Below are 14,519 nucleotides of genomic sequence, written 5' to 3'. Positions count from 1 at the left end.
ATATTTATCTTTCTCTGACTGGCTTATTTCGCTTAGCATAATGCTCTCCAGTTCCATCCATGCTGTTACAAATGGTGAGAATTTCTTCTTTTTTACAGCAGCGTAGTATTCCATTGTATAGATGTACCACAGTTTTTTTAATATTTGCAGATGACATGATACAGTATATAGAAAACCCTAAAGACTCAATCAAAAAATTATTAGATTTAATAAATGAATTCGGCAATGTAGCAGGATACAAAATTCATGCCAAGAAATCTATGGCATTTTTATACACCAATAGTGAACTTACAGAAAGAGAGATTTAAAAAAATCCCATTTACCATTGCACCAAAAAAATTAAGATACCTAGGAATAAACTTATCTAAGGAGATAAAAGACCTGTACTCGGAAAACTACAGGACACTGAGAAAAGAGATAGAAGAAGACATAAACAGATGGAAGAACATACTGTGTTCATGGATTAGTAGAATCAAATCATTAAAATGTCCATACTACCCAAAGCAATCTATAGATTCAGTGCACTCCCCATTAAAATACCAATGGCATACTTCAAAGATCTGGAGCAAACTCTCCAAAAATTCATCTGGAATAAAAAAAGAACCCGAATAGCTGCAGCAATCCTGAGAAAGAAGAACAAAGTAGGAGGAATCTCAATACCAGATATCAAGCTGTTGATTCTTATAAGTCCCCTTACCTGGGATTGAACCTGCAGCCTTGGCATATCGAGTCAATGCTCTAACCAACTGAGCTACCCGGCCAGGGCAAATTCTTACTTTCTTGGCTGCATCTCATGTTCATATTTTATTGGGCTTTGATGTGTGCAGGCAAATGGTCCCCATCAGTCGGTAACAAAAGTAAACATGGCCACTAATATATTCCACATTGTTTGACAGGAAAAGGTACCTTCATTTCCAGATGGTCCCAGACACAACTTGGAGATCACAGCTTAGTTCCAAAGGAGTAATGTTTTAAATATTTACACTTGACAGCCTTTATTTTTAAGATTGTATTTCAGATTTAAGTCTTTGTGAAACTGACTTGAAACTTAAATGAGTAAAGATAGGTTTTAAAGACTGATACATCTGTATTAACAGAGATAACAGGTATAAGGACCAAGTCTAATGTGTGAGCCTTGATTGGATTGTGTGGTTTAGGAGGAAAAGATTATGGAAGACATTCTTGAGAGGCCTGGAAATTGTTGTGTATGGATTATTATAAACTACTAGTGGCCTGGTGCACAAAATTTGTGCACGGGGGACAGGGTGTCCCTCAGCCCGGCCTGTACCCTCTCCAATCTGGGACCCCTCGGGGGACATCCCTCTCGCAACCTGGGACCACTGGCTCCTAACCGCTCACCTGCCTGCCTGCTTGATTGCCCCTAACCACTCTGCCTGCCGGCCTGCTTGTCCCCAACTGCCCCCCCACTGGCCTTCTTGCCCCCAACTGCCCTCCCTTGCTGGCCTGCTCACCACCAACTGCCCCCCCACCAGCCTGCTCGCCCCCAACTGCTGCCCTCTGCCAGCCTGCTCGCCCCCAACTGCCCCCCCCCCCACGGCTGGCCTGATCACCCCCAACTGCCCTCCCCTCCTGGCCTGATTGCCCCTAATCGCCTCTGCCTTGGCCCTGCCACCATGGCTTTTTCTGGAAGGACCTCTGGAAGGTCTCCCGGTCTAATTAGCATATTACCCTTTTATTAGTATAGATAGAGGCCTGTTGCACGGGTGGGGGCCGGCTGGTCTGTCCTGAAGGGGGTCCCAGATCAGGGTGGGGGTCCCCACTGGGGGCGGTGCCGGCCTGGGCGAGGGGCTAGGGTGGTTTGCAGACTGGCCACACCCCTATAGGGGTGGGGGGGCCTTCTGGGAGGCGTGGCCAGACTGGGTGAGGGGCTGAGGGCCGTTTGGGGGTGGTTTGCAGGCTGGCCAAGCCCCTGGCTTTGTCCGGAAGGATGTCCGGAAGGTCTCCCAGTCTAATTAGCATATTACTCTTTTATTAGTATAGATTATCAATTTTTTACATGTCATGACAGTATTGTGATTCTATAGAACTTTCTTATTAGGCCTTACCTAGATTTCAAATTACCTGAGTACCTCCAGATTTCAAATTTAAAATAAACAGTGGCAGCTAAAGAATGTCATAGTGACTCATTTATTAAAGCTCATAATATCAGGAACACAATGTATTTTATGTGCTTAATGAAAGTCACAGTGTCGTATGAAAACAGAGAGGATATTTAGGGTTAAAGTGTCAGGAGGTATGCAGCTTTTATGTTGCTTAACAATAGCAAACAATCTACACTAATAAAAGAGAAACATGCAAATCAACCATCACTCCGCTATGCCAAACCACGCCCACCAGCCAATCAGGAGCAAGTATGCAAATTAACCCAACCAAGATAGCGGCCGGCCATGGAGCTGGAGCAAGCAGGAGGCTTGGGTTGCCCCGGCAATGGAGGAAGCCAAGCTTCCCGCCGGCCCTGGCCTCCACTCAAGGCTACAAAGTTTCAATTATAGAAGATAAATAAATCCTAGATACTTACTTCCAGCTGGCCCTGGCCTCTGCTCAGGGAGGTGCTGAAAAAAAAAAAAGAAAAAAAAAAAGAAGGGTCTGAGACCTTGGGTCGCCAGGGGGTGATCAAGCCAGGATGGGATGGGAGGGGCCATTGGGGGTAAGCAGACCAGCAGGGGGGCCAGTTGGGGGTGAGCAGCCGTCACTGGGGGTCAGTTGGAGGTAATCAGGACAGCAGGGGGGGGCAGTTTGGAGTGAGCAGGCCAGAAGGGGGGGCAGTTGGGGGTGAGCAGGCCCGCAGGCAGAGTGGTTAGGGGCAATCAGAAAGGCAGGCAGGCAGGTGAGCCAGCAGTCCCGGATTGTGAGAAGGATGTCCAACTGCTGGTTTAGGCCCGATCCCTGTAAACCGGCAGTAGGACATCCTTCGAGGGGTCCCAGATTGGAGAGGGTGCAGGCAGGGCTGAGAACCCCCCCCCCCGTGCATGAATTTTGTGCACCGGGCCACTAGTATATACATAATATATGGAGAAGAATTACTAGTAAATGTGACAAAATGAAAACTAGTACATCTAGATGAAAAAGATACAGATGTTTTTGATACTACTTTACAACTGTGTGTGTGTGTGTATATATATATATGAAAACTTTTATAGTAAAGAGTTGGAAAATTAATAAACATGAAACTCAACTCATTTTCTAAATATTCCTATCTAATAAAAGAGTAATATGCAAATTGACCATCACTCCAACACACAAGATGGCCGCCCCCATGTGGTCAAAGATGGCTGCCCCCATGTGGACACAAGAAGGCCACCACAAGATGCCCTGCAGGGGAGGGCAGTTGGGGGGGACCAGGCCTGCAGGGGAGGGCAGTTGGGAGGGACCAGGTCTGTAGGGGAGGGCAGTTGGGGGGGGGGCAGGCCTGCAGGGGAGGGAAGTGGGGGGGACCAGGCTTGCAGGGGAGGGCAGTTGGGGGGGACCAGGCCTGCAGGGGAGAGCAGTTAGGGGCAACCAGGCCGGCAGGGGAGGGCAGTTGGCAGGGACCAGGACTGCAGGGGAGGGCAGTTAGGGGCGACCATGCTGGCAGGGCAGGGCAGTTAGGGGCAACCAGGCTGGCAGGGGAGGGCAGTTAGGGGTGACCAGGACTGCAGGGGAGGACAGTTAGGGGCGACCAGGCCTCCAGGGGAGGGCAGTTGGGAGTGACCAGGCCAGCAGGGGAGGGCAGTTAGGGGCGACCAGGCTGGCATGGGAGGGCAGTTAGGGGTTACCGGGCCAGCAGGTGAGGCGACCAGGCTTGCAGAAGAGGACAGTTAGGGGCTACCAGGCTGGCAGGGGAGGGCAGTTAGGGGTAACCAGGCTGGCAGGAGATGGCAGGGGAAATTGGGCCGGCAGGGGAGCAGTTAGGCATCAATCAGGCTGGCAGGGGTGTGGTTAGGGGTGATCAGGCTGCCAGGCAGGCGAGCGGTTGGGAGCCAGCAGTCCTGGATTGTGAGAGGGATGTCTGACTGCCCGTTTAGGCCTGATCCCACCGGATTGGGCCTAAACAGGCAGTCGGACATCCCTAAAGGGGTCCCAAATTGGAGAGGGTGCAGGCTGAGCTGAGGGACACACTCCCCTGTGCACGAATTTCGTGCACCAGGCCTCTAGTAACATATAATTATTTCCCTGTACCTCTCTGCTGCTTAGTCAAAGTAATTTACTCTTGTATTGATAGAGACTCACTTTTTCATGCTAGTCATTAATATGTTCAAAAACCATATCCTCCAGTGAGGATGAAAAAAAAAACACAGTGATAATGAGGTCCAAACCAGGTGATAGTAATGAAGATTCATTAAATATTTATGAGGGAGACTTTTGAGGACTTGGAATCAAGGGTGAAGAAGGGAGGCAAATCTTAGGAGATTCTCCAGATTTCTAGATTAGGTGACTTTCCAGATAGGGCATACAATCAACAGATCTAAGTAATGTGGAAAGGCCCTGTGTGAAGCAGAAAGAAATGAATCCAGTTTTGTACTTAATGAGTTTTGGCTTAGTATTTAAACACTAAAGGCCCAGTGCACGAAAATTTATGCACTGGGTTGGGGGGATCCCTCAGCCCAGCCTGAACCCTCTCACAGTCTGGGAGTCCTCAGGGGATGTAGGGATGTCCTACTGGGGAGCGGGCCTAAGTCACAGTCTCGCCTCCCTCTGCAGGAGGTGACAGGACACGCCGATCAGGGGATGGTGCCGGCCCCCCCATTGCCTCTCCACCACCACTGGACGCCGCCCCCCCCCGCCCCCATCGCCATTCCCTCCCTCTGCCCGCTGGCACACGCCTTGGCTGGCCTGGCGCCACCTGCTTGCTGGCCCTGCCCCCCGCCGACTGGTCGTTCCACCATTCGGTCGATTTGCATATTATGCTTTTATTATATAGGATATCCTTTCTTTTCTAAGCTCAAGTGACCTGATATATGTATTTTAGTGGTTGTGTGTGTGTTTTTTTTTGGGGGGGGGGCAGGGAAGGAGGTATTATTAAAGAGAAAACTAACTTGTAGAGTTGCCATCTTGAAGCTTCTCAGCAACACTGAGACCCGTGCCTGACTCTGCTGCCCCTAAGTAGTAGAAGATGTACATTCCAAGGAGAAAGAAATGGAAGCATGTTCTTTTTAAAGCCTCCAAACGTTTGGTGGCATACTCTTGATAATTAAAACTTTTTAGAAGTTATATGGTCACGTTGATGTGATCAGTGGATTTCTCAAAACATCTCAAGTTTGAATTTTAGTAATTTCTATTTTGATATGCTAGCAAAAGATCCAGTGCTGGTTTTCACTCTTCTAGGTTTTCATTAACAATTTCTAGTATGTTTTTAAAGCTAAATGGCTATAAGATTATTTTCTAACCTCACTTTGATACAGTTTTATTCACTTAATGTATGTGAACAAATATATCATTGACTAATCCCTACTTTTTTTTTTTTTTTATTGATTTCAGAGAGGAAGAGAGAGGGGGAGAGAGATAGAAACATAAGTGATGAGAGAGAATCATTGATCAGCTACCTCCTGCACGCTCCCCACTGGGGATCAAGTCCACAACCCGAGCATGTGCCCTTGACTGGAATCGAACCCAGGACCCTCCAGTCTGCAGGCCAATGCTGTATCCACTGAGCCAAAACCATCCAGGGCTTGACTAATCCCTACTTTTTATAGAACTCATGTTCTTTTAGCAGTCTATTTGGTGCAACCTTTCTGGAGACGTTGAGTGTGTATTCCTATACAGAAGGTTAATTCCATTAGCTTTTTAATGAACATAATAATTTTATTTTTGAACAAAATATGATTTATATGTGTACTTACTTTTGAAAACTAGTATTTAGTAGGCATTTATGTTTGTGATTTTTAACTCGGTAAAAATTTTTTCTCTTCTAGACAAGCTCCGAAGAAGTATGCCTAATCTAGCTCGGATGCCAAGCACAACGGGTGTTAGTAGCAATGTGAGTTCTCCAGTCACCGTGCGAAATAGTCAGAGCTTTGACTCAAGCTTGCATGGAGCTGGAAATGGGCTTTCAAGAATACAGTCTTGTAGTAAGTATATCAATTCTTAAATTTTTTGTAATTTTTAGTTAGTCATAACACCATTAAGCAAATATCTTACTCTTCCATTTCTTGTTTTTCCTCTCAGAAACAATTTTCCCCTTATCTTGTAACTTTTTTTCCCCACCGATAAAATTAAGTAGTATTTTTATCAGTGCCTATGACACCAATTATATGTAATCCTTCATATCCAAGGATAGCAGCAGAAGCACTAAATGGTGATTAATTTCGTACTAAATGGTGTACTTATCACACAAAATCTGTTTTCTTTATAGATCTGCATCTTTCTGTCTACTTGATACCTTTACTCTGAAGAAAGCATACCATTTCTGCCTAGCTGTTACTTTGGTGTTGTTTTTCACTACCCCACAGTTCCCCCCACCCCCCCACCCCCTCGCAATGAAGTTTTATTTGTCTACTTCATTTCATCTTACCACACAGTCTGTCATTCTGTGTTTTCCTCAGCAACAAACAGAGTAATGAGTGTTCAGTCTGTTGTTCATATTTTTACTTTTTGTGGGGATGTGGTGGTTCCAGGTGCCCACACCCCCATTCCTGCTCATGTGGTCTATATAGGTAGTTGGGGTTAAGTCTGACCCCTGGGAAGCAGACTCAGTCGTAGTATTGATATGCCCAAACCTGGAGGCCTGGAGATGATTTGTCAACCAACAAAAGATTACTGTGTCCCAAAAACTTGATGGGAACAAAACTATAGCAGAATTTTACATAGACCTTATTTTTTTGTTGAATTTGACTACTATACACATACATCAACACTCCTGGATATAGAATTCACCTACTATATACTTGAGAAAAACTAATTTAAGAAAATATTTTCAAGAGATCTATAATAATAAAAGCGTAATATGCTAATTAGACCGGACAGCCGAACAACCTTCCGGACTTCATTTCGGATGTCCTTCCGATGAAGCCACAGGGGCCAAGGCAGAGGTGGTTAGGGGTGATCAGGCAGGCAGGAGAGCAGTTAGGGGCAATCAGGCAGGCAGGCGAGTGGTTAGGGGTGATCAGGCAGGCAGGTGAGTGGTTAGGGGTGGTCAGGCAGGCAGGCAGAATGGTTAGGGGCAGGCAGGCAGGCAGGCAGGTGAGCGGTTAGAAGCCAGCGGTCCTGGATTGTGAGAGGGATGTCTGACTGCCAATTTAGGAGGGATCGGGCCTAAACTGGCAGTCGGACATGCCCTGCGGGGTCCTGGATTGCGAGAGGGTGCAGGCCGGGCTGAGAGACCCCCCTTTCCCCCGATGCATGAATTTCGTGCACTGGGCCTCTAGTATTAAATAAAACTTATAGACATTTTATTTTTGCTTTCCTCCTATTTTGATTTCAAAAAGATATTTATTGTATATTCTATGCTTAAGTTCAAAATCTGCTAAAATGTTTTAGAAAATAGGGTATGTCCCTGTTTAACTGAATGGTAAGTATGAGGCAGCAAAGGCTGGAGAAGTTAGCAAACCACAGGCTGAGTTGTGTGCATAAATTTCTGTTAAATTTGTGCTTCAGTTTTCCCTTGGAGAAAAGAATTATAAAATTAAAAAATTTCTGCCAAACAGTTCAGTTTCTTAATGTGAAATGATATGCACTATTGGGCCAGTACATTAGTGAAGCTTTTAAGAGTCTTGCTCTGAGAGGTTTTTCATTTTATAGATTTTGCTGTCCTTATCAAGGTAATAATAGCTAGCACTCGCTGAGTGGTAATGACATGCAGGTGCCTTGTAAGGCTTCATGTAGAGTAACTAATTTATTCTCCCCACAAACCGTAAATGTCATGATGAAAACTGTTTAGGAAGTATATCTGTAATAAGCTGAACTTTGTACTTACTGATGTCACCTCTGTCTTCCTTTCTATAATAACAGCTAAATTGTCCCTTGTATTTTCATGAAATCCTCCTCAAAGTAACCATCAAGAAATTCTAATGTCTTTCAAGCAAGGAAGAAATTGTCCTGTGAGAACTCAAAATTGTTAAAGAAAAGGAGGTTATTCTTAGAATATAGTAATATATTAGTCTATATATATAAAAGGCTAATATGCAAAATGTCCCCTTGGGAGTTCGACCGGGAGAATGGGAGTTCGATTGCTCGCTGTGACATGCACTGACCACCAGGGGGCAGCATGGAACGAAGGGTGGTCCCAGCTGGCAGCCCGGGAAGGGAGGCCCTGGCTAGCAGCCAGAAGGACCCGATTGGCCCCGATCACCGGCCAGGCCTAGGTACCCTACCCATGCATGAATTTCGTGCACCGGGCCTCTAGTAATAATATAATACAGTTAGGTACTCAAAAACGTTGCTGATTGATAGAATAGAATACTTTCTTGTCAAGAATTAGAATTTTCTAGCCCCGGCTGGGTAGCTCAGTTGCAGGCTTGATCCTTGGTCAGGGCACATACAAGAATCAACCAATGAATGGATAAATAAGTGGAACAACAAATCGATGTTTCTCTAAAAAATCAATAATTGGATTTCCCAATACTAACAGAGTCTTCTGGCAATTGGCAACATTGTATAATGCAATACAATTATATATAATATATTAAAAACTCCATTTTATATAGACATATATTAAAAGTTCCATTTTATATATACATATATCTTTCAGACAATATAGGCTTTTTAAAAATATAACATTTCTTAAGTTGGATAGTGATAGAAATTTTGTCTCATATGAACATCATTTTCTCTTCCAGTTCCATCACCAGGACAGCTTCAACACAGAATCCACAGCGTGGGTCATTTCCCTGTGTCTGTCCGACAGCCTCTTAAAGCCACAGCCTACGTGAGCCCAACTGTTCAAGGCAGCAGTAACACGCCTTTATCCAATGGCTTACAATTATATTCCAACACAGGAATCCCCACACCAAACAAAGCCAGCACTTCTGGGATAATGGGCCGCAGTGCACTTCCAAGACCTTCACTGGCAATAAATGGGAGTAACCTGCCTCGAAGCAAAATTGCACAACCTGTCAGAAGGTAAGAGTCTTCGTTCCCTGGTCTACGTTACTTCATTTGCAGCTTTAAATTAGAAGCTGCTCCTGGCACCTTGCCTTTTTCTTGGTCTCAGAAGTCAGGCTACCTCTTTGGCCTGACTTGTGTCCCTCTTTCTCTGGAAAGTGATGGGTGTGGGTGTCCCTGTGTGGTCAGGTCTTCCTCTCTCTGATCTCATCTTCTTCCTTCCTCCCTCAACACTTCAACCTGGTGCCCTGTTTGCTTTAATTTACCAGGAAAGCTCCACCTCCAGAACTCTTGCATTTTCCTTCCCCCAAGTTGTTTGCAGGGCCTCCTCCCTCTCTCTCCCTTCTTCTCCTACTCCACTTATCCTATCTAATAAAGAGGGAATTTGCTAATTGACCATCACTCCATCACAAAAATGGCTGCATCCACAGCTGAGACCAATTTCCCATAAGGAGCCTTAACGAGCAATCAGCAGGGACCTGAGGCTACACTCTCCCCCTCCCCCGTGGGGCTTGACAGGGGACCTCAGGCTGTGTCCCCCGCCCTACGGGGCTTGACAGGGGACTTCAGGCCATGCCCTCCATCCGGCAGGGCTTGACAGGGGACCTCAAGGTGCGCTTCCCTTCCTTGTACTGGGCTAGGGAACCTCAGGCTGCTCCCCCTGCCCCAGCACCAGCCCGGGGGACCTCAGGCCGTGCCCTCCATCCAGTGGGCCTTGACAGGGGATCTCAGGCCATGTCCCCCACCTGGCAGGGCTTGACAGAGACCTCAAGGCACGCCCCCCGCCCTGGTCTGGGCTGGGGGACCCTCAGGCCACACCCGGCAGGGCTTGACAAGGGTGGGACTGGCTGGGTCTGGATCTAGCCCAATGGTGGGGGGACCGGCTAGGTCTAGGTCTCACTTGATTTTGAGGTGCATGTGGGTGGGCAGGGACTTGACTCTGGGTCCCATGGTGAGCCCCAGATTCTGACAGGAGGAAGGTTTTCACATACATTTTACTAATTTTCTTTCATCTCTGACACTTCTATTATAGAGAAAGGGCAAATAGCAATATTAAATTATTTCCTCTAATTAATCCCCTTTTAATGTGCACGAATTTTGTGCACCGGGCCACTAGTTAGTTTATAATGTGGTCTGACTCTCCTCACTAGAATGCAGGCTTTCTGAAAGGGGGTAGTTGATCTTTGCTTCATTGCTATATGTCCCTAATGCCAAGGGGTGTGTCCAGCACAGAGTAGGATTGCAAATGTTTTATGAATCCATTTTTATATCAAAATGAGCCCAAATGTGTTAGGCACACATGCATTTGCACACATATACCTTCCCATCAGATGCATGGTTTAAAAAACATCTTAGTGATAATTAGTGGGTTTTGTTAGCTTGTGTAAGTTCATTGTGGTCCAGGTAACAGTCCTCCCCACTCCACAATTCTAGATTACTTGCAGGACACATTTTAGATGAGCTCATAGTCATGAAGTACCCTTCTTGAACTTAGATATCCTAGAGCAGTGGTTCTCAACCTTTCTAATGCCGCGACCCTTTAGTACAGTTCCTCATGTTGTGGTAACCCCCAACCATAAAATTATTTTCGTTGCTACTTCATAACTGTAATTTTGCTATGTTATGAATCGTAATGTAAATATCTGTGTTTTCCAATGGTCTTAGGCAGGCGTCCTCAAACTACGGCCCGCGGGCCATATGCGGGTGTTTTTGCCGTTTTGCTTTTTACTTCAAAATAAGATATGTGCAGTGTGCATAGAAGTTTGTTCATAGTTTTTTTTAAACTATAGTCCAGCCCTCCAACGGTCTGAGGGACAGTGAACTGGCCCCCTGTTTAAAAAGTTTGAGGACCCCTGGTCTTAGGCAACCCTGCTAGCGGTTCTCAACCTGTGGGTCACGACCCACAGGTTGAGAACCTCTGCTGAGCCTAAGACCATCGGAAAACACAGATATTTACATTATGATTCATTAACAGTAGCAAAATTACAGTTATGAAGTAGCAACAAAAATAATTTTATGGTTGGGGGTCACCACAACATGAGGAACTGTATTAAAGGGTCGTGGCATTAGAAAGGTTGAGAACCACTGTCCTAGAGTGTTTTACGGTTAAAAAAATTCTATAAAAGTGGGTTGAGGAGAGCTTGGAAGATGAAACAATGGAGGCAGCAAATGTAGACAACTCTTTTTTTAATTTTTTTTATTTTATTGATTTTTTTACAGAGAGGAAGGGAGAGGGATAGACCGCTAGAAACATCGATGAGAGAGAAACATAAATCAGCCACCTCCTACACACACCCCACTGGGTATGTGCCCACAACCAAGGTACATGCCCTTGACCGGAATCGAACCTGGGACCCTTGAGTCCACAGGCCGAAGCTCTGTCCACTGAGCCAAACCGGTTAGGGCTAGCCAACTCTTATAAGAAAAGAATATATGGCCGAAACCGGTTTGGCTCAGTGGATAGAGCGTCGGCCTGCGGACTGAAAGGTCCCAGGTTCGATTCCGGTCAAGGGCATGTACCTTGGTTGCGGGCACATCCCCAGTAGGGGTTGTGCAAGAGGCAGCTGATTGATGTTTCTCTATCATCGATGTTTCTAACTCTCTATCCCTCTCTCTTCCTCTCTGTGAAAAATCAATAAAATATATTAAAAAAAAAAAAAAATATATGAAGGAGGAGAGGGAGGGAGTCAGTAAAAGTTTGAAAGGGATGTGGAAACAAGTAATTTTTCTTTATGCACTGGTATGTATAAATAGTTTGGCTTTTTTATTTTCTGACTAGAAGTCATAGGTGCTCAGGTCAGAAACAAATTCAGAAACTATTGAAAAACACAGAAAATAAAGGCTGACTGAGAATCCTACTACCCAGATAGAAATAACTTTGGTGTATGTTTGTTAGATAAATTCTCCCCCAGTGAGTGCAGAGCTGTGTTGTGCTTATGGCTGAATAGAACGTACATAGGTTATTTGACACACACTGTCTAGACGAATAGGACCATCTGTTTGTCTCCAACCTAACCTGGAAAGGTTTTCACTACCAGACTATTTGTGAGGGTCTGTTTTCCAAAACTGGAACACACTGGGAATTCTTTGCCAATCTGATAGGCAAATGTCTGATTATCCATAAGGTTTAAAATTTCTTCATGTTATGCTCTGGCCAATGTGGCTCAGTTGGTTGAATGTCATCTCATGCACCAAAAGGTCTTGGGTTCAATTCCCAGGTTGTGGGTCCCTGATTGGGGTGCATATGGGAGGTACCCCATCTATGTTTCTTTCTCCCTCTCCCTCTCTCTATAAAAAGTCAATAAAAACATACTTTTAAAAATTTATGTTAATTTGCTGTTTATAGTCAATGAAGTAACTGTTTGTTTTGGGGCCATTTTTCTATTGAGTTTACCTTTTTCTTTCTGATTAAAGTATGTTTTATACATAAGGGTGTTGATCATTTTTCACTCAGGCCCACACAGAGGACATAGCACTGTGGTGATCACTGGGTTTCTAGCAGATGCGCATGTTGCAAGGCTCCAGAGTGTGGAACACAAGGCTCACTTGGGGGAGTGCCGACAGGTTGTCACTACTGGAGGAGCAGATGAAAGGAAGCAACGTGACCTGGAGGGTTATTCACACTCTGTTTCCTTTTCCTTACCTTTATAGCTTCCTTCAGCCTCCAAAGCCTCTGTCTTCACTCAGCACGCTGAGGGACGGAAACTGGAGAGATGGTTGCTACTGACGCAGTTTTATGTGCCCTTGAAGAACGGGGAAGAAGTGGAAATGAGGGTTGTATTACCTAGCTGGCTGGGTAACAGTGATGTCAGGATATTCTTTCCCTTTTGCATTTTAACGTACTTACTGCATTGTTTTTCAATGAACCAATCACCAGAGACTTATTATTGCACTTAAATATTTGCCTGAGATACTGCAGCATTCTCAAATCCATGGTTGCAGTATTGCGACACTTAGATCTAGAAAGTTTTTGTAGAACTGCTACGTACCTTTTTGAGAGAATTGAGATGTATCATTAATGTTTTCTTTGCCATATGAGTTTTTAAAGTAACTTGTTCAATTTACTTACGTGTTCTAAACATCTTCCCATTACATGTTCTGTGTTTTAATACATTACATATTTACAAATATGTTCGATCAATGTATGCTTTGAAATTTACTTTTTTATAGTTTACAGGAATTTTATTTTTTGTGCCTATTTCTTTTTACACCTATGTGAACCACTATGGAACAACTTAAATTTTGTGCCATAAAAATATTTTTGTGGTAAGGTACTATTTTTTTTAACTCTGAGGATATATCAGCAAAAATCCACCAAACAGTTTCAGAGACATAATTTTGTGTTGAATGAGCACTGTGTAATCTGAAGCATTGCAAGGAGGTAGCCAGACAGCAAGTTAAATGGTCTTGTCTTTTTCATTGTTAATTTATTGTCACACATGGGTTTCATATTTATAAAGGCATCACAAGCTCATTGCACTTAATACCGGCAATGTTTGCTACTATACCACCACTGATTTTCAATACTTTATTACAGAGGATGAAACTGTAATGTTTTATTAACAATGCTTCTGGAAATGAATGCATTTTAAAGCAAATAAATCTTTTTGATAGACCTTTTACAAAACCCATTTGCACTAATGAATGCTTTTCTTATGGTATATGACTTAATATTTGTTACTGTGTACACTGCTGTTTTGGAATGTTCAGAAATAAAGACTATTTCAGCAATATCAGGTCATGTATGAATGTGCAGCATAAATGAATGACTACCATATATATATCTCATCACATTCGTGAATGTGGTCATTGTTGCTACGTTCTCATGCAGGACATTTATAGCTAAAGCAGGTAGATAGGATATCCACATTAGTAAAAATGATTTCTTTCTCTAAAATACTTGTAAGGTTTAGTTTTAGTCCCATTTAGAAGGGCTACTAGAAAACTCAAGTAGCCTGTTATCTAGAAACACATTTATGGCTGAACATGATCAGGGGAGATTTTAATACTTTGTGGGGATTGAACTTGAAATACTTTCTCAGTATCAGCAAAATATTATCATTATTCCACATTATATTTAATATTTGTTGGAAGACTTTTCATCTGAAGGTACAGTTATAGAAAGATGATGCAAGGGTTTTAATGTTTAAGAATAGAGTTCTGCCTAAAGTCCTTGGAGATTTTTATTTTAAAAAAATGTGCCTTTAGATAGGATTCTATCTAAAATTAACAGACAGACTTTAAAGTAGCTTGTACTTTAAGTGAAATGTGAGCTAGAGGAGGAGAGGTATCAAGGGGGGAAGTGGTATGCAATACGCACTTCTTTAGTGACAAGACTGTGCTAGATATTTTGTATACATTTGTCTAATTCTAACAATCATCAGTGTTATCACAAGTTTAAAAGTAAAGACAGACACTGAGCCCTAGAAATGTGACATGAACCTTGTGTACATATCAGCCAGGAAATAGTGAAGCTAACT

The 14,519-nt window shown here is 43.9% G+C and overlaps 1 protein-coding gene across 3 annotated transcripts in view; it reads left to right on the top strand.

Annotated features, from left to right (window-relative positions):
* The window catches only part of SLAIN1 (SLAIN motif family member 1), a 58,907-nt gene extending 45,135 nt beyond the window's left edge, over nt 1-13,772 (top strand). For 2 of the 3 annotated variants that reach the window (XM_079778948.1, XM_079778950.1), the window contains 3 exons: nt 5,913-6,068; nt 8,775-9,057; nt 12,691-13,772. In XM_079778948.1, coding sequence (XP_079635074.1) covers nt 5,913-6,068; nt 8,775-9,057; nt 12,691-12,766 — 515 coding nt within the window. In that variant the 3' untranslated portion in view covers nt 12,767-13,772. Of the gene's footprint in view, nt 1-5,912; nt 6,069-8,774; nt 9,058-11,259; nt 11,362-12,690 lie in introns of those variants that run through there. The other variant, XM_079778949.1, reaches the window with a different exon arrangement.
* The last annotated feature ends 747 nt before the right edge of the window (nt 13,773-14,519 follow it).

The sequence above is a fragment of the Cnephaeus nilssonii genome (assembly GCF_951640355.1).
Source record: "Cnephaeus nilssonii genome assembly, chromosome: 8".
Lineage (NCBI taxonomy): Eukaryota > Metazoa > Chordata > Mammalia > Chiroptera > Vespertilionidae > Cnephaeus > Cnephaeus nilssonii.
Note: the sequence above shows the minus strand (reverse complement) of the source record. Positions and strands in the feature narration are given on the sequence as shown.